Source organism: Spinacia oleracea, chromosome 1, assembly GCF_020520425.1.
Source record: "Spinacia oleracea cultivar Varoflay chromosome 1, BTI_SOV_V1, whole genome shotgun sequence".
Taxonomy (NCBI): Eukaryota; Viridiplantae; Streptophyta; class Magnoliopsida; order Caryophyllales; family Amaranthaceae; genus Spinacia; species Spinacia oleracea.
In genome coordinates, this window is record NC_079487.1 from 76311085 (window position 1) to 76332192 (window position 21108).

Below are 21108 nucleotides of genomic sequence, written 5' to 3' on the forward strand. Positions count from 1 at the left end.
GGGCTGCTGCTCGCACGCACGCATGGGCGGCCCTCGTGGCTGCCGCGTGTGTGTGTGAGTTTGTGTTCATGCACGATTCCTAAAACTATTAGAATTAGTATATGATTAAATTCCTATTCCTAAAAGGATAAATTAATTAATTAGAGTTCTTATAGGATTCTAAGTTTAATTAATTCGTATCCTACTAGGATTCCAATTCCCTTTCCATAACTCTATAAATACGTGCCTAGGGTCACATATTTTTCAGAGATTAATTCAAGTATTCAAAGTGAGTTTTGAGAGAAAAATTCAGTCATATTTCTTACCTAAGAGTGCCGAAAATTCTAGTACCTTAAGGGCGATTCTAGTTGGTCAATCTTAAGGCGGATCCGGACGTGCTGTGGACTATCTACGGAGGGACGACACTTGGAGTCCTAAAGACTTGTTCTTGTTCGGTTCGGGCGCAGCTAGGGAAGGCACGCAACAAAGAGTATGCATCTAAATTATGCTATATGATTATGTGTAAATAATATGTATTCCTGGCTAAATGGTTGTTTCCGCATGATTTATGAATTGTCATATGTATCATAACCTAACAGTGGTATCACGAGCCCCTTATTATTTTCATAATCTAAATTGCATGAACATGGTTAAATATTACAAATTTGCAAGAATTAAAAGGGTGATTAATTTTCGTAATTGTTAATTAATTGCAAATTGCGTTTATTTAATTATACGTACGCAGTTTTTCGGCAGTTTCTTCGTTACTCATCCAAATCGAGTGATTTTTGTGTCAATTCCGCATGTAAAAGGCATTCTAAAATTTTGACAAAAATAGTCTTTTTCTGCCGAACCCAGAATTCTCAAATTCGAAGCCTAACTATGACTTTTCGAAGGTTTTAGTTTTTCGAATGCAAAATTTCGTAAATTTAAGATGTTAAATTAAATATTTGCGATTCTTGTTGATAAATCTTGAATTTTTGATTGACCTACTGTATATGTTTAACAAGTTTGAATGCCTAGCCTTGTTAATTATGCAATCTAATTTGTAATTATGATTAATTTGTTGAAAATTAGAATAATTTAGAATTAATTTGATTTTCATAATTAATTATAATTTGATTAGAAACCTATGATTAAAAACCACCATAAAAATTGTAAATTTATGATAAATTTTAAATTTTTATGACCTAGACTTGAATCCAAGACAATCGGAAATCAATTGAATAATAAATTTTCGATTTTTCGCCCTAAAATTATGAAATTAATATTATTTATTAATTTGTCATTAATTTTAAATATAAATTTTAAATTTTTTATGCGATTCGTTCATATAACTTGCACGCACAAAGCAATGGACGCTTCGTGTTACCCTTAAGGGGTGTTGTATAGTGCGGGCATGCGACGACGAGCAAGGGAGCTCGTCGCCCATGCGGCACGAATGCAATGAGCAAGGCATGGTGCACGAGCACAAGGCAGCAGCCCTGCCTTGTGTCGTGGGCCACGAGCTATGGACGTATGGGCATGGGCGAAAGGCAAGCCATGGCAGTCGCGTGTGGGCAGCAAGCGAGTTGCGCCACGACGCGCACTGCCTCGCGCAAGAGCGCGCAGCCTCGCGCGCAGCGAGCGCAAGCTCGCGTGCCACGAGCGCTGCGCCCAGCGTTGATCGCGTGCGATGGCTCGCGCGCACAGCGAGCGATGGCTCGCGCGCACAGCGAGCGATGGCTCGCGCGCACAGCGAGCGATGGAGCGCGCGCAGCGTGCGCTGGCGAGCGCGCACAGCGAGCGATGGCTCGCGTGCGTCGAGCGCTGGCGCGCGCACAGCAAGCACCACAGCGTGCGATGGCTTGCGATGGAGATGCAGCAGCTATGCGACGAGCGCATGGGCTGCGCGCACATGGCCAGCGATGGCTGTGTGCGTGCGGCCCATGGGCGTGCGATGCGTAGGGTGTTTGCGTTACGATTAGATCGTTTTGAATGTTTAATTTGAAATTTTTCAGTTTACGTAATTTTAATTAATTTTAAAATTAATAATTTAAATTATTTTCTTGGATTTTGATTTTGAATATTGTAATTATAATAAATTTTATTTATTCTAATTATTTTACTAAAATTAAAATCATGAATTAATTTAAATACGACTGAAATTAAATTAAACTTTTGGATTCAATTATAAATTTATATGAGCTTTAAATTTTAATTAAATTTGTATGTTTCCGGTTAGACTAGAAATACATTTTTATGTTTAAAATTAGTAAAGCATATGAATTTATTGGTTTAAGTGGGAGCCCTTTTAGTCATAAACTCTTGATTAGGTCTACAAATCCTTAAGGTTAAAACAACTTGATTAGAATTAATAAGGACTGAATAATTGGTAGATTATTGGTGCCCTTGATTAATTGCTGCAAATGTTTACGTGATGCATAATGTGTTTTACTAACCAGCTATGTGGGCCATTCATGATAATGAATGGGTGAATGGTATATATTGTATATGTACTGTTTTGCAGGTTATAAAGTGACTAGTATGGCCCAAATAGGATAGAAAATATGGTCTGCGTACCATTAATTTGAATGTAATTGGTCTAAAGTACCAAAGTTATTTTTCAATTCAAATATGGTCTGCGTACCATCAAATAGTTGTAATTAGTTATAGCTTATCCTATTTGAAGAAAATGGTGCCTCCCACGGAGATTTTCAAGACGGACTTTGAAGTTAAAGCTTCAAGATGAAGTCGGGCCATACTAGATCACATTTATCTTATGCATGTTTTAGGTTATTTATTGCTTTTAAATATGTCTTAAAATGCATGAGATCAAAAGCTTGATTATGTTGCATGATTAAGGATTTTAGTTCACTTAAAATCTAACCAACATAGTAAGAGCCTTAAGTTCCAAACTTAAAAATTGAGTTAAAAGGTGCCATGCCAAAATATACACTTGCTTGGATATCCTTTACATCAATCTAGTAATAGTTTTCGCTCAGCGAGGTGTTACTTATTGGTCCTAAAGGGGCAAGGTACACAAATAATTGTGAGTACATGTTAGTTTTGGTGAAACTCAACGATATAAGTAAGGAGTCCTTTTATGTCGTGGCAAAATCGATAGGTTTACCTAATAAGTTCTTAGACGTACCTATCAACCAAGAATAGTTTCTAGACTATTAGCAAAAGGCTTTTGCTTACCTAAGATGTTCTAGGATTAAGTCGACAAATTGTGCTTAGTTCTTCAATGATTTTAGGATCTTGGAATCATTTTATTCACACCTGCCGGAACACATAACTTGAATAAAATGCTTAATAAACATTGAATTATGCATGTATGCTAGAATTTAAGTTTATTAAGAGAAACTGTGAATGGTTATTTATTTGTTTATTCTTTTCAATTGTAGTTTTTAATATGGCAAACAACAATTCATTCAACATTCGATCAATTCTCGAAAAGGAGAAGTTGAACGGGAAAAACTTCCTTGACTGGCAAAGGAACTTGCAAATAGTTCTTATGCAGGAAGAAAAGGAGTATGTCCTAGATGAGGCGATGCCCGAAGCCGCAGGCGACGGGGTCACTCAGGCAGCCCTCAATCGTTGGATTGATGCCAACAAGGATGTGAAATGTCTAATGCTCGCCACCATGAGTGCGGATCTGCAGAAAACGTTCATCAACTCAGATGCTTTCACAATCATCAGTGAGTTGAAGAACATGTTCCAAGATCTGGCTCGAGTCGAAAGATTCGAGACTCATAGGCAAATTCTTGAGACCAAGCTTAAGAAAGGCGAGCCCGTAAGTCCACATGTTCTCAAAATGATTGGACTCATTGAGAATATGAGTCGGCTGGATCAGCAATTTTCTCAGGAAATGGCTATAGACACCATCCTCCATTCTCTTCATAGCGGGTATGATCAGTTCAAACTGAACCACAGTATGAATAGTCTGGACAAAACGCTCACTGAGCTTCACGGTATGCTGAAGACCGCTGAAAAGACGCTCAAAAGTGATAAGCAGGATGTTCTTATGGTGCGTGGGGGCAAGTTCAAGAAATCTGGAAAGAAGAGGAATGCTAAGAAAGGTGGCAACAAGGCCAGCCCAACTAAGCAAACTGGCGCCAAATCTGTAAAGAGGAAGGTCAGTCAACCCACTTCTGAATCCGAATGCTTCTACTGCAAGAAGAAGGGGCATTGGAAGAGAGATTGCTTGAAGCTAAAGGAAGATCAGAAGAACGGAACAGTCGTTCCATCTTCAGGTATTTTCGTTATAGACTGTATACTTGCTAATTCAACTTCTTGGGTATTAGATACAGGTTGTGGCTCACACTTATGTTCCAATCCACAGGGACTAAGAAGAAGTAGAAAGTTAAGCAAGGGTGAAGTCAACCTACGAGTGGGAAATGGAGCACGGATTGCTGCATTAGCTGTAGGAACTTACTATTTGTCGTTGCCCTCCGGGCTAGTTTTGGAACTGGAAGATTGTTTCCATGTTCCAAGTCTTACTAAAAACATCATTTCAGTTTCTTGCTTAGATGCTAAGGGATTTACCTTTTTAATAAAAGACAATAGTTGTTCGTTTTATTTTAAAGAGATGTTTTATGGATCTGCTAGATTAGTCAATGGACTTTATTTATTAGATCACGACAAACAAGTATATAACATAACTACCAAAAAGGCCAAAAAGGATGATTCAGATCTCACCTATCTGTGGCATTGTCGATTAGGCCATATAAACTTGAAACGCTTAGAAAGACTTCAAAAGGAAGGAATTCTAGAACCATTTGACTTAGAGGATTATGGTAAATGCGAATCATGTTTACTTGGCAAAATGACAAAGCAACCTTTCTCTAAAGTTGGAGAAAGAGCAAATGAACTATTGGGTTTAATCAATACAGATGTATGTGGACCAATGAGTACAAATGCTAGAGGTGGTTTCAGCTACTTTATCACTTTCACTGATGACTTCAGTAGGTATGGTTATGTCTACCTAATGAAGCATAAGTCTGAATCCTTTGACAAATTCAAGGAATTTCAGAGTGAAGTAGAGAATCAATTAGGCAAGAAGATTAAGGCACTGCGGTCTGATAGAGGCGGTGAATATCTGAGCTATGAATTTGATGACCATCTGAAAGAATGTGGAATTCTATCAGAATTGACTCCTCCTGGAACACCACAATGGAACGGTGTATCGGAACGGAGGAACAGAACCTTGCTAGACATGGTCAGGTCAATGATGGGTCAGGCCGAACTTCCATTAGAATTTTGGGGACATGCACTAAATACAGCTCCGTCTAAAACTGTCGAAATGACTCCATACGAATTATGGTTTGGAAAGCCTCCAAATGTGTCTTTTCTTAAGATTTGGGGATGTGAAGTATACGTCAAACGATTAATTTCAGACAAACTTCATCCAAAATCTTACAAATGTATCCTTGTGGGCTATCCAAAGGAAACAAAGGGGGATTACTTCTACAATACATCTGAGAACAAAGTGTTTGTTGCTCGAGATGGTGTCTTTTTGGAGAAAGATCACATTTCCAAAATGACAAGTGGGAGAAAAATAGACCTCGAAGAAATTCGAGTCGAACAACAAACTCTAGAGAATGCTCAAGATGACATTCAGGATGAAACTCAGAGATCTTTAGAAGAATCTGGTGAGAATCATGGTCAATCTAGAAATGTTACCCCGCGTAGATCGCAAAGATATAGATCTCAACCGGAAAGGTACATAGGTATTTTGACGAACGAGAGCTATGACGTTCTATTACTTGAAAGTGATGAACCTGCGACTTACAAACAAGCTATGACGAGCCCTAGCTCCAAGCAATGGCAAGAAGCCATGCAATCTGAATTAGACTCCATGTCTGAAAACCAAGTATGGGATTTGGTCGATTTGCCAGATGGCTACCAAGCCATTGGAAGCAAATGGGTTTTCAAACTGAAAAAGGACAAGGATGGGAAACTTGAAGTTTTCAAAGCTAGATTGGTTGCAAAAGGTTACAGGCAAGTCCACGGTGTGGATTATGATGAAACCTTTTCACCAGTTGCAATGCTGAAGTCTATTCGGATAATGTTAGCAATCGCTGCATATTACGATTACGAAATATGGCAGATGGATGTCAAAACTGCTTTCTTAAACGGCGTTTTAACAGAAACTGTGTTTATGACACAGCCTGAAGGTTTTGAGGATCCAAAGAATGCTAAAAAGGTATGCAAGCTAAAGAAATCAATCTACGGATTGAAGCAGGCATCCAGGAGCTGGAATATACGTTTTGATGAAGCAGTCAGTGACTTTGGTTTCATCAAGAACGCGGACGAATCTTGTGTATACAAGAAGGTCAGTGGGAGCAAAATTGCTTTCCTAGTATTATATGTCGACGACATATTGCTTATCGGAAATGACATTCCTATGTTGAATTCTGTCAAGATTTGGCTTGGGAAATGTTTTTCGATGAAGGATCTAGGAGAAGCACAGTACATATTGGGCATCAAGATTTACAGAGATAGATCTAAAAAGATGATTGGACTTAGTCAAAGCACTTATATCAATAAGGTGCTTGATAGGTTCAAGATGGCGGACTCCAAGCGAGGCTACCTACCCATGTCTCATGGAATGACTCTAAGCAAGACTCAGTGCCCAAAAACACTTGATGAGCGTAGACGAATGAATGGGATTCCATATGCATCATTGATTGGTTCAATAATGTATGCTATGATATGTACACGCCCGGATGTTGCGTACGCACTCAGTGCTACGAGCAGATACCAGTCAGACCCAGGAGAGGCGCATTGGACTGCTGCCAAGAACATTCTGAAGTACCTGAAAAGGCACAAAGATGACTTCCTGGTCTATGGTGGAGATGATGAATTAATTATTAAAGGCTATACGGACGTAAGTTTCCAAACCGACAAAGATGATTTCAGATCACAGTCTGGGTTTGTCTTCTGCCTCAACGGAGGAGCAGTAAGCTGGAAAAGTGCTAAGCAAAGCACCATTGCGGATTCTACAACTGAAGCGGAGTACATTGCTGCACATGAAGCAGCAAAGGAAGCTATATGGCTAAGGAAGTTCATAGGTGAACTTGGTGTAGTCCCCTCCATTAAAGGACCAATAGCCCTGTATTGTGACAATAACGGAGCTATTGCACAGGCAAAGGAGCCTAGACACCACCAGAGAGTCAAGAATGTACTTCGTAGATTTCACCTTCTACGAGAGTTCGTTGAAAGAAAAGAAGTCGAGATAAGCAAAATTGGAACTGATGACAACATATCAGATCCATTGACTAAACCTCTGCCGCAGGCGAAGCACAACTCGCACACTGCAGCTATGGGAATCAAGCATATTGGAGAATGGCTTTGATGTCTCTGTTTAATGTTTTGAAGTTTTAGAGTTTAAATCTTTGTAAAACATTATTGGTTAATCATTCACAATAAATGAAAAGAATTCATTTTTCCATTTAATTTGTGGTTTATTAAATGATGAGTCCCTTCAATTTGACGATATATTCAAGATAGACTGTCAGGACCAGTCCTGTGACTAAGAAATGTCTATCAAGTGAACTTGAATGTCAAAGGTTGAAGATGGTCCCTAGTCGGAGTTTTCTATAAAATTGGACGCATAGAAAACGTTAGACGATTAGAATGCAAGATGACTAGTAGTTCTGTTTCTTGAACTATGTGGACATGGCAATGTCATAATCATTTGCATAGATACTTACTTTGGGAAGACTAGTATCGGACAAGACCTATGAAACTTTACTGTAAGAGATGAAAATCTGTCATAAGTAAATTTCATTAAAATTATTAGACACTAAATCCTCAATACCTGAGTGATTTGAGATTACTTGTTTGAGAACTGGTTGCTTTGACGTTGACCAACCGTCGCTCCGTAAAAGGAGGCTATAAAGGCAACGCTCAGGTAATCACCTATTAAACGAAGTCTAATCTCAAGATCGCAAGATTGGGATTGTCCTCCCATAAATCGGGATGAGATGCTTAAAAGTTGTACAAGGCCACTCGGAGAGCTAGAAACTGTGAAATGCATGGCCGTGCTCGGATGAATCAAAGGCTATGATTATCTGTTTATTTGATCAGTTGAACTCTGAAACCGAGGAACACCTCTGGACATAATAAGGATGACAACTCTTACCTTATGCTCAAGAGCAAGCATCGAGCGACAAAGGAATTAGGAAATGCACACTTGTCCCTAAGGACAAGTGGGAGACTGAAGGAAATAATGCCCTTGGTCCAAGTATGCATTCTATGTTAAGTCTAATAAATGCGGTTCAGTATTAATTAACAAGTTAATAATTCAGTGAGATCAAGTGAGCTGAATGCCTAGCTAGAGGCCGCTTCAGTTCAAGTGGAATTAATGATATTAATCCACAGCTTACTCTTGACTGAACCCGTAGGGTCACACAAATAGTACGTAAACGGATCAAGTATTTAATGGCATTAGATACTCCATCTATGGATATTCGGAATCGACGGATCTTGGTTTCAGTGGGAGCTGAGATCGTCACAGGCAAGAAATGAATACTCCGGAAACGATGATATTGCCGGAAACGGAAATATGGATCGTATCGGAAATATAAATATTATCCAAGTCGTAGATGTTGCCGGAAACGGAAACATGGTACGTATCGGAAAATATTATCGGAAATGGAAATATTACCAGAATCGGAAATATTGCCGGAAACGGAAATATTGTCAGAATCGGAAATATTATCGGAATCGGAAAATAATTCCGGAAACGGAAATATTAAATATTTGTTCGAAACGGAAATTGATTCCGGAATCGGAAATATTAAATATTGTTCGTATCGGAAATGAATTCCGGAACCGGGAATTTAATCGGAAGCGTATCGTACGAATTAGCATCGGACGAGGCCTGCCGGACGAAGGCCCAGCACGAAGTCGGGCCATCGCCCAGCAAGCCAAACGCGCGCCCAGCCAAAGGCAGCGCCCAGGCCCACCGCAAGGCAGGCCCAGCGCGCGCCTAAGGCCATGGGCCTCGCTGCGTGGGCTGCTGCTCGCACGCACGCATGGGCGGCCCTCGTGGCTGCCGTGTGTGTGTGTGAGTTTGTGTTCATGCACGATTCCTAAAACTATTAGAATTAGTATATGATTAAATTCCTATTCCTAAAAGGATAAATTAATTAATTAGAGTTCTTATAGGATTCTAAGTTTAATTAATTCGTATCCTACTAGGATTCCAATTCCCTTTCCATAACTCTATAAATACGTGCCTAGGGTCACATATTTTTCAGAGATTAATTCAAGTATTCAAAGTGAGTTTTGAGAGAAAAATTCAGTCATATTTCTTACCTAAGAGTGCCGAAAATTCTAGTACCTTAAGGGCGATTCTAGTTGGTCAATCTTAAGGCAGATCCGGACGTGCTGTGGACTATCTACGGAGGGACGACACTTGGAGTCCTAAAGACTTGTTCTTGTTCGGTTCGGGCGCAGCTAGGGAAGGCACGCAACAAAGAGTATGCATCTAAATTATGCTATATGATTATGTGTAAATAATATGTATTCCTGGCTAAATGGTTGTTTCCGCATGATTTATGAATTGTCATATGTATCATAACCTAACATCCTCACCCAACACAGCAGGGCGAGCATAACGAACCATGGTCTCCCGAACTTCCGACGGAATCCTCTTCAAAGGGACGTCCGCGCAGGGGTCGCCGTGGACCAACCCTTCCAACACAGAAGTGGAAGTCGAGCCCAAGGTCTAACGAGCCCTCTTAACCCCACGACCTTCGGAGGGTCAACCTTCAGCAAGCTGGAGAGGCGAAGGCTGCTCAGCACCTTCGGCGGCAGAAGTTGGGTTCTCCGCAGCCTCAGAATCAGAAATCTCCACCACTACCTTAGGTGGAGTCTGAGGATCCTCTCCCATATCAGCAGCAGCAGCTTCCTCAGAAGCAGTACCCTCAGCGGGAACCATAGGGATGTCCACCTCGGCTTGCTCCAACTCGTGGGTAATGTCCTCAACGAACACTTCCGTTGGAGTCAAGGGCTTCAGCGGCGAGGGAACATCAGTTTCCTTGACCAAAGGATGATCCACAGGATCATTAGTCACCAACACAGCGACACTCTTCAACCTTTGGCCAGGGAGAGGAATGAAACGACGCAAATTCTCGGGGAGAACCATCTCCTTCTCTTGCCGAGCAAGATACCGCTCTCCTGCTTCAGCGAGGCTTGGATCCGAGGCAACAACCTGTTGAATCTTCTCCTTATTCAAAAAAGGTCGTTGGCTCAGAAACTCGAGAACCTCGGGGCGGGGGGTTACCTTAGAGAAGAGCGAAGACTTCTTCTTCTTCTTTGGGGACCTCTCCCCCGAAGCAGACTTCCCTTTCCGAGAAGCTTCTTCCTCCGAAGATTTCCGCTTCTTTAACCCCCGCGACTCCTAGAAAAGATAGGAGTGAGAAAGCAGGTAAAAAATAGAACGAGGAAGATGGAAAAAGAACGACGCTTACCTCGGGAAGGGTAAAAGAAGGAGGAGATGAGGCAGATGAAACAACTGGAGCAGTAACTATCACCTCGGGACCCTGCAACAAAAGGAAGGAGATGAATCTCTATCCCAGCAGTAAACACCTCATACCCAAAAAGATGAAACAAGAGTGTTACCGGATCAGAAGTAGTTACCAGCTCAGGTAGAACAGTCTGTCTCGGAACTGCTTCTCCAGGGCGGTCGGCAGACCAAGGGTCAGCTCGGACGTCGTCAAGATGGGCCAAGGCGTGATCCGAAAATTTGTAGCTATCTAGCCTCGGCTGCCGAGGGTTAGATGCCTTGAAATCGTAAGGAGGGAAACTATCAAGAATCTCGCCTTCCAAGGAGTACCCCAATTTCTTAGGGTCAATAGCAGCCTCGCCGTACGTTGCAACAAGGAAAAAAAAAAGAGGGTCAGATACAGGCAAAGCCAAGGAGAGGAAAATACCTCAGCTGAAGCACGATCTCAGCACGAGAAATCTCACCCCTATCATAGATCCGACTGAGACCGACAACAGCGAGGAGAGCCTCCTGAGTGATATAATGGAAATTAGGAAGCCAATGCAAAGGCTCCCTAGTCGTTTTCGCTCGGAACCACTCCAGAAGAGCAACATGATCCGGATTCCCCAGATCGACCGGGCCAACCCTAGACATCTCCGGATCCACCCTGACAAACCACTTCGGTGGCGCATAATAATGGGGATGCTTCGGATCCACGGGCACCCGCACTAGAAGCCACTGCTTCTTCCAGTTATGAACCGAAGACACATAAGGGAACGCAGTCAGATACTGCGAGTCGCTCTTCCGAAGCCGCTTGTTGATAATGGTCCACCAACCATGTTGGGCATTCTGATTCCTCCCGAGCTCATGTATCTCCTTGAAAACCTCGAGAGACGGGGGATAACCCAGAAAATCGCATGTCCAGCGATAAGAGATAATATGACGCATCGACTTCGGCGTCAACTGCGCCAAAGAAATGTTATACTCCTCCAACACTCGGGAGACGAACGGATCCAAAGGAAACCGAAGCCCATAATCAAAATGATGGAGATACACAACAATTAAGCCTGGGGCGGCCTCGTCACCCGAGCATGCTTCTGAAGCGGAAGCTCACACCAGTAGCCCAAGGCATATTGAATGCCATAAAGATCCTCGGCGAGCCGGTGATAATGCCCTCGACGAGCTTCAACTAACCACTCCCCTTCAACGGCCGTGCCGTCGGGACCAGAAATCTCACTCGGATCATCAAAGAGAGCCGCAAGTTTACCCTCAGGGTCCGCCTCTTCCCACCGCCTCGGGAAGAAAGGGAGAATAGGAAAACGGCCAGTAACGCCGGTTCCATGGCTCGGCCCAGCGCGAGCCCCACTCCTTGAGCGCTCTTCAGCCTCAGAAGAGGTCTTCGCCGATCTATCCTCGGAACCACTAGACGAGGATACCACACCTGTTTTCTTCTTCCATCTTCCCCCAGCCATGGCAAAAACTCCAAAGAAAGAGTGCCGAAATACGAAGAATCGGAGAGTAAAAAAGAGAAAACGAGAAACAAATTACCTTCCTCAGAGCGGAAATCGCCGACAAGTCGAATGGAACAAAGATCCGAAGCTGATTCTTGACAAATTCACAAAGATCTAAAGGAAACTCACAGGAAAAACCACCGGAATTCTGGGAGGATTTGAGAAAGATTTTTGCGAATAAAGTTTTGAACGAAGATTTGGATCGAGTATTTATAGGCCACCACTCAGTGAAACTGCCTAACTTCCACTTTGTTCTGGGTCGTTCGATCAACGCCATACACGGAGCACCCATTTGACACCTGTCCCACAAGTGCATGGTTCCAACGCCCCCTTTTTGAAAAAAGAGAGGGAAAACTTTCCAACTTCTGATACATGGAAACCCGCCCATTTATTCCTAAATGGACTGGGTCTGGGGGGGCATGTTGTTTGGGCTCCCAATTAACTATCAATTGGGCCACAAAGTCCAAAGCCCAATGGCTTAATACAGCAACATCAAACCCACAAACACTACATTCCAAAAAGGCTATTCAGCCGCCAATCAAGGCCCAAGGCCCACTTGCAATATATGACCTAAGGGGATTTGTTGTACAAACACTGCATACCAAGGTACGTCCAATTTATCGCCTTAAGACTACTCTTCTAGAGAACTTCTCTCTAGAATCCGAGCATCGTTCTTACTTAGGCATCGGAGGGGCTTTCCTCGGAAACACCCCCGAGGCCAGCCAGTAACTTGTGTATTGTGCAGGTGAATTCGGACACGACATATTCAAGCTAGCAAGATCTTCAACACACACGAAAGGGCCTTCATTCGAAGCCCATTGTTTCATCCACTTCGACACCGGAACAAAGTTTGTACTACAACGTTACACATTTACCGGTACCCATAATTTAATTCTCGATCATATCATAATATTAATAGATTAATAGTCCATCAGCAATCTGATAAATGAATAGATTTTTACGATTGATCTCCCTCTTTGCAACATATTTAAGATAAATAATTGAATTAATAGAAATACAAACAAAACTAAGAGTAGCTATTAACCTTCTCCTACAGAGTCGCTACGTACATGGTTCGTTTTAAAGTAAAATTACATCAGAAAATCCTTTTCTCAAGGAATAATAATGTACACTACCTGTTTTATTTACCTGTATGATGGCGTCTATCTTATATGACCTATGCCATACGTATCAAAAGAATAAAATTAATACTTCTTGTTAATAAAAGTTTAAACTTACATTAAATCTTAAAATTTTCAATTAATGTGAGGTCACGGAAGCTAAATAGTTTTTAATTAACCTTTTCTAATCTTGTTGTCCCATTTATCTTGAGTAGGGGCAAAAATAAGTTCCATGCTATTGCTACTGCTGCTCCCAGAATTAAACATCTCAGTCCAATCAACCATATGATGATTATTTAACAGATCAACGGCTTGATGATCTCTTCCAATATGAGATCTAACGGTGGAGGTTTCACCTTCTGCATTGCTGGTACACAGGATGCTGCTACTGCTACTCACACGATATAACAATTCTTGTTGTTGCTGGTGTTCGACAAATGTGGTGCATGCACTCTCAAATAATGAAGGTTTAGTACTGTGGTCTATTGAAAGCCACTCATGATAAGGAGATGCAACGGTTGTGATTGGGTGGTGGGGAGTAAGGAATATGTCTTGAACGGTTTGTGATGGTGGTGATGGGACGGAGGACGGCGCTGTGTTGGACATGTGGCAAGTGTGTTCCTCCCGGTAGAGGATGTCAAAGGTGAATGGGTCGTCGTCAAGTCGTTGGACTTGCTTCTTGGCTTTGCACTTGTATAGTTTTTGATGTGTGCATCTATAGTAACTCCTACATTTGTATAAGAGGCACAAATACATCAAATAACAAATTACACGTATATTATTACTGAAATTAAATAATATTTGTATCGCCAATTTTTTTTTAACTTAATATTTACCATCATTTAAGTTGAGCAACTTTTGTGTAAGATCGTGTGACCGAAACGTTAAAGAAAGACCGCACATGTCATGCTGGCGTCATCATTCAAAAAAAAAATCTGTTTTTTTAAAGTACTAACTTAGAACATATTAGATGCACCCGGATGCCTATGTGCGGACCCTCTCGCATTTTCTCCTTACATGTAAGGAGAAAATGTGGTAGGGAGCACCAATGGGCATAAAATTACCCTTGGGTAGTGTAAAACTTAATTAAAAATAATAAAATCTAAACTAATCGAAAATAAAATAGTTAAATTATAAAACAAATAGTTATAATTTTTAAACATACTCTTTACTAACTAAAATAAATTTGATCTTAACTAAAACAAGATAATTATTAACAAAATCTAAGAAAATCTTAACTGAAACTCAAAAAAATATAAACTAAAACTCAAAAAATCATAACTCAAACTTTGATATCTTAATATAAGTTCAAAATATTTTAACTAATACTCATCGTAATATTAACGGCAAGTAACAGAGAATACATGTATAAGTAACACCAGCAAAAAAAGTCAAGTAACGTCATTCTATACAAGGAATTAATCTTTAACATGAAATTAAAGAAACCACAATAACTAAAAGTAACACGAGCATAGAAAATCAAGTAACACCAGTCTATATCGGGAACCTCTAACATGCAATTGAGGAACCTACAATAAAATAAGAAAAGTAATAGCGAATACAATATATAAGTAACACCAGCATATATAGAAAATACAAGGAACCTCTTACATGAAATTGAAGAAGTTGCAGTAAAACCAGAAAAGTAACAGTGAATACGAGGTATAAGTAACACCAACATATAAAGTCTAGTAACACTAGTAAATAACCTTCTCCATTGTAGATGTTGCGCCCGCGTCACACCATCAAGTTGATGGTGTGGCTGGTCACACAAGAGACGCGATGAAAACTCACCACTTCTTAACTAAAACATAGGAACTTTAGAATTGGGATCTAAACTAAAACTAAAAAATTCAAAATAAAAAGGAAACTTCAAGGTGGTCGTTTGTGTAACACCGCCTTATATATAAAAGTTTGTAATTTAAGTTTCACGTTTATTTTTTCATTTTACATTTACCACCTTAATTTTGTGAAGCGTTTTTTATTCACCGCCTCTTAACGCATTTCATCCAATTTTCCGTCCATGCCACTAATTAAAACTTTAAGTTAATTTGTATCCCACTGACAAGCTAATTAACTAAAACAACTTGTTATTTAATATGTTCCACTTTTACATAAACTAGATTAGATCATGTGCACGCATTATATAATTATTTTTTGACAATTTCTTTAACAAAAAATTTAACTGAAATATCCCAAAACTACTGAATAATCACTTATTTTGAACATATATGTAATAACTTATTAATCCAATATGAATAAGTGATTACATATATTCATTGCAATTTTTCACCTTATTAATCACTTACTAATTGTATTCATTGCAATTTTTTTGAATAACTGTTCAACAAAAAAAAGGATAACTAGAAATTTCAAGTACTAGTTAATTTTGATGTGGTAATCTAAGTAATATACTCCGTCTCAATTTGAATTTGTTTTAAAGTTTCGACTCCTTCAACTTATTTTTTGATGCTTGTCTAACAATTCCAATTATTTTACCAAACTGTCCAACAAAGATTTCCCGAAGAATCTAAGATATACTAGTAGTACGTCCGTACAAGTCAATTTAATTATTGATGATGAATTTGGTAAACTGTTAACAATTAAATATTACTATGTATATCTTAGTTAGAACGGTGTTGACAATATTGTCACAAAAAGAAGCTAACAGAGAGAAATCAGACTGATTCAACGGTAAAAGATAGTTTGACCAGTCTAATTTATCTAGAAATAGAAATCAAAATTGAGTCAAAATTAGTCTAGAAGTTCAAGGAGGAATGAGTAAAAATAAAATACAATTTTTTATAAGAGACCATTTGACCACATAGGCACATCATCGACCTATACTACGTTATTACCTAACTAATCGTAATAGATAATTGAGCATGATTTGACAATTAAATAAGTGTTACATGTACGGTTTGATAGCAGATCGACTGAAAGAGAACATGAAAAATTAAAAAATTGATTAAAGTGATGATGTTGGATAATTAGAAGAAATTACCTAGGATACTTAGCGTTAAGAATCTCTTTCTGACCATATTTTCTCCAAGTGAAACCATCTTCTGGTGGCATCTCTGTATTCCCTATCTTTGGAGCTGCCATCCTCACCCTTCGATAGCGCCCTTCTTCATCATTTCTGTCATTTTCGCAAAATTACTAATTACAAATCACAATTATGTAATACTAGCTATACCGTACTACGTGTGTATAAATTTTTTTGATACGCCCTATTTCCATCTTAAATCCGTCTTTAGTCATCATGTTGAGACGGATTTGGACTATTCAAAAAGATCGACGAAATTTCTCGTCTCTATAAAATGATTATTTTGTAATGTCTATTTATTGACAAAAATATTAATATTAATGCATTCGAAGAACAAGATGGAATGTCTGTGTCAGAATGTCAGTAGGTCACTCGTATGAGTCCAACTGTCTGATCTTTACGTATTTATAGAAAAAACATCTACTATAAAGTACGTAGTTACGAATAATTAAGTACGTGTATGCACGTCTATTTATACACATATCAGATTGTCAAGTATATGTATCTAACATGAATACGTACTAGTACTTTTTAAAGGTAAAATTAAGCTAAGTTAATGGAGAACACATAGATGAAAGTATGGTCGACGGATTGGACACTAGCTAGCAGCTATACAAAATGATATACTTCGTAGAACTTAACAGTTTGAATTGATGGTAAATGATTTATTCACATATAACGAACTATATATATGATTAACATGAAACATCTCATGGACTAATTAATATGGTTTTCAAAATCTGATTTACGGCGGATATATATATACAACAATGTATAATATAGTCTTTTATGCACACGATACGTGCAAAAATTAAGAATGCATGTATGTTGTCATTAAAAAATTAAAATTTATTAGCGTATAATGACTACTTGAAAAATTAAGAAAATGTAAAAAAGATCTAAAGCAATCCAATTCGTGACTTTTTGCCGTTAAAAATGATAAAGCTCAATGACACAATTTATGTTTTTTTTCTTCTTCCTTTGTATTACCTCCGTTTCATAAAGATCTTTACGGTTAGTGTTTGCACAAATATTAAAATCGACAAAGTAAAAAAATTGGTGGAATATGATAAAATATAGATAAAGTAAGAGAAATGTACAAAAAAAAGTGGGCGGGTGTAAGAAAAAAAAATGAATAAAATAAGAGAAAGTGAGTGCAAATTTGTAAAAATTGTAGGGTTAGAATGGCAATGTAGTAAATTTTTATGTCAAAAAATAGAATAAGCAAAGTGTAAAGAACATTATGAAACAAACTAAAATGGGAAGTGTAAATATCATTTTGAAATGTAGGTAGTACATGGATTTGGGAGGAAGATATATACACTCACATGTATGAACGCAATTTCAAGATAAACTGTTTTGGTGTTTTAAGGATGAAGTCATTGATTTACCCTTTTTCTTAAAATTGTTTAGACTCCTATAACTTTTACAGTAAACCGAATTACAAAGGTAATTTTAGTTTTTCTTATAAAGAATAGAGATTTTGGTAATTGTGAAGTAATAAAATTGTAATAATTTTAGTTTTTCTTATAAAGAATAGAGATTTTGGTAATTATGAAGTAATAAACTTGTAATATTATTAGAATTTTTTTGACCTTTATTAACATGCATGTTTTATTGTTTTTGCATGTGATAGAAAATAACGTATTACGGGGCTGATTTCCCTATTTTGTTTACTTCCTTAGTTGATGTTTGTTACAGAAATCATTAAACTCTTTGTTTACTTTTTGGCTTTTTGCTATTACATTGTCAATAGGAAAAATTGTATGCATTATATTGTTTTGTTTTGGTAATTTGTTAATTTGCATTAAATATGAAGTTTTAAAAATTAGCAAAATACTTAGCTATTGAGAATTAAATTGTAAAGTTAGCAATGATATTTTAGTCTATAGAGAACACCTAATTCCCTTACAGAATAGAGATATGGGATACACACATCATTACAAGCTAGGAAACAACAAATTCATACATGTTTTTTGTTTTAATTGTTTTGTTTTTCTCACCTTGATGAAGACCTCCTCGATGATGAGCTCCTCAAACCCGAAGTCGAGCTACCACCAATATCCGTCATTATTCCATGTACTCCAAATTCTTGATCTTTGCCACCGCTATCAGCTTTCAGAGAGACTCTTACCTCCTCCTTTCCTTTACCTTTGTTATTAGGGTGATGATGGTGCGCGTACTCGAACACCGCCTCCATCTCTGCAGGTTGATAAGGATGATGATAATCCAATGGCAATTGGTGCAGACAACCGCCGGAATTACTAAGCTGCTGCTTTGCCGTGTTAAACACCTCTATTATCTCCTCACACTTTTGTGCTACAATCAATGGAGGGGCACCACCACCACCAACCCACATACTATTAGAAATATCCAATTCCATTTTCTTGGCTAAGTCACAACCATGAAATAATAAACTCATTGTTGAATCATTAATAATATTTTCATTATTATTTTTATTATTATTATTATCACCCCCCTCCATAATATGTGACACTTTATTACTACAATCTACCTTTTTATTAGTGCTTGGTCCAAGCTCACTATTGTAATTAACACTAATTTAACGTTATAATGAAATGGTAAGCTTTTTCAATTGATTTTATTTGATTTGATTTGATGTGGTGAAGATGATAATTAAAATGAAGATGATTGGGTTATAAAAAGAGAGCCAAAATGTATGGAATCTTCAATGAAATGCCACTTTAATTAAGTGTGGAAAGGGAGGAGTATTTTAAGGGTGTGACTAAGTCATATATGCATGCAAATAAATCCAACTTTAATTAATTAATATATTTCAACCTTTTTGAATTGAAACTTGAAAGTCTACGAGAAGATCAATGTAGGATGTCCCCATTGATTTCAAACACGGATTTTTCTTTTCTTTTTTATATATTCTTTCTTTTCGGAGGAGACTTTGATTTCTTGAAATTATGCTCAACATATATTTTGTCGAGTAATATTATAACCCACTTTGTGGTTTTAAGGAACATTCTCATAAATGGACTAATCTTCAACTGTTTTATTACACTTTGAACTTTCAAGTATTTACATCAAGTAATCATTGCTATTTTGCTTCTTTTACACCACGTCCACCTTATTTCAAGTACAATAAATTTACATTAGCCCAGATAAATTTAGTTCACGAAAAATAAACGATATTCAAGTATAACTTATAAACTTAAAAAATAATTTGAAAATTACACACTATTAGTTGTGTTTCTATGAACATATCAATTGTGTTAGTTTTGTAGAACATGACTGTTTAATTTAATCCACTTTTGGTTGTGAATAATAGGGGTGAGCAAAAAGTTAGGGTACCCTAAATAGTAACCGGAACCTGTTAGCTAGGAACCTGCGGTTCCGGCACTAGTGGAAAAACAATCATTTGCATCACCACATTTGCCTCGCACATTTAAACATGTGACGCAATTGACAGTTCTAAGCTTTAAAATTAGTCATTTGCGTCGCAGAATTATTAATCTGCGACGCAAATGACTCTAAAATGTTCTCAGAGTCATTTGCGTCGCAGATTAGTAATAATGCGACGCAAAATATTACCTCCTTTGCGTCGCAGAATTACTAATCTGCGACGCAAATGACTCTTTAAGTCACCTGCGTCGCAGATTAGTAATTCTGCGACGCAGAGGAGGTAAAAAAAATTCGGAAGTTTTTATATTCCTCACCCACGCGTACTGCACCCTAATTTGTAGAAGAACAAAACAAACAGGCGCAGCTACCTTCACGACTTCACCCTCATCCTCCATCGATCTTCGATCTTCTTCACCCTCATCCTCCATCGATCTTCTTCACCCTACACCAGGCGCAGCTACATTTAGAGAGAGTTTCGCTGGAACCGTAGGCCACAGCCGTCGCCGCCGCCGCCGCCTCCATTGGAGAATGCCCACTGAATAGGAATCGATCCCTGTCTCCATCAGGTACACTTACTTACCCTCAATTTCCATCTTCTTCACCCTAATTCTTCAATTGATTCCCTTATTTACTCAATCAGGTACACTTTCATTGAATTTTGTGGTTACTTTTTTGTTTAATTTGAAAGATTTAGGGTTTCTTTTTTTGGGTTTGGGATTTGGTGAGAAATTACGTGAATTAGGTCACTAATTTCCAATAATTTAGAACAATGAGGGGGTGAGTGTGCGTAATATTTTGCTAGGGATTATGAATTTGTTTTTGTTAATTTTGCGCAGATTTTTTTTGTTCTGACATTGTGTTCATTTGAATGTTCTGTTGCAGTGGTTTGGCTGAATTGAGTCTCGTTTGGGAGTAAGAAGATTTACTCCGATGGTAAGTTTCATTCCTCATGTTTCCAAAATGTATGAGACTATAGTAAGACTTTGAATTATTGTTGTTTGTTCTTGATTAAGCTATACATTTTGGCTTGCAAATGTTAATCAGCTTGAAGTTGTATGAATTCAGATAGAAGTTTGTATCTTTCTTCTTTACTTACTGACTTTGAATAACTCTCTTTGTTTCCTTTTTTTCTTCTTCTTAATTTTAGTTTTCATCCGAAATTTGCATTGTTTGTTTTAGAATGATTGATTGTTGTGATATATTGTGATTTCTTTGCTAGATTTTTTTACTCTTTCCCCCCTTAATTTCCTGGTATATTTCTTGTTGATTTCATAGATGTTTTTATTGATTTGGATTGGTTAGTTAGTGTTATAGTTGAGAATAATGGTTGGTTATTGATCTGGTTAGCGCTTTTAGAGTTTTGTTGGAAAGTTGAGAATTTTTGGTTTAATTTCTGAAGTAGACTAGAAATGTGTCATGAGGAAGGGGAATAAGGTGCAGTGATATACAATGTCCTCTTAATAGTATCAGTTAATGGCGACCAATTTGACCATAGACTGGTCGTTCCAGACTCCAGAACGAACTTGCTTAAAGTTATAGTAAAAAGCCTAGAACATCAGTTAGGACAGATTTGTGGCTTAGTGTCGCACGAACGCTGTA

The 21108-nt window shown here is 38.3% G+C and overlaps 1 protein-coding gene across 1 annotated transcript; it reads right to left on the reverse strand.

Moving 5' to 3' along the window:
• Positions 1-12916: 12916 nt before the first annotated feature.
• On the reverse strand, positions 12917-18779 carry LOC110776050 (WRKY transcription factor 55). Its single transcript, XM_021980628.2, has 3 exons — positions 18141-18779; positions 16096-16230; positions 12917-13818 (listed from the first exon to the last, which is right to left on the reverse strand). The coding sequence occupies exons 1-3, from the start codon at positions 18620-18622 to the stop codon at positions 13266-13268; spliced, it is 1170 nt and encodes a 389-aa protein (XP_021836320.2). The 5' UTR covers positions 18623-18779; the 3' UTR covers positions 12917-13265.
• Between the last annotated feature and the right edge of the window lie 2329 nt (positions 18780-21108).

Bases quoted from the DNA above. Each gene is read 5' to 3' on its own strand.
- LOC110776050 (XM_021980628.2), bottom strand. From the start codon at position 18,622: ATGGAGGGGGGTGATAATAATAATAATAAAAATAATAATGAAAATATT. The intron at 16,231-18,140 runs GTGAGAAAAACA...CGAAAATGACAG, and splicing joins TCGAGGAGGTCTTCATCAAG to AAATGATGAAGAAGGGCGCT. The intron at 13,819-16,095 runs GTAATTTCTTCT...ATACAAATGTAG, and splicing joins CTTAACGCTAAGTATCCTAG to GAGTTACTATAGATGCACAC.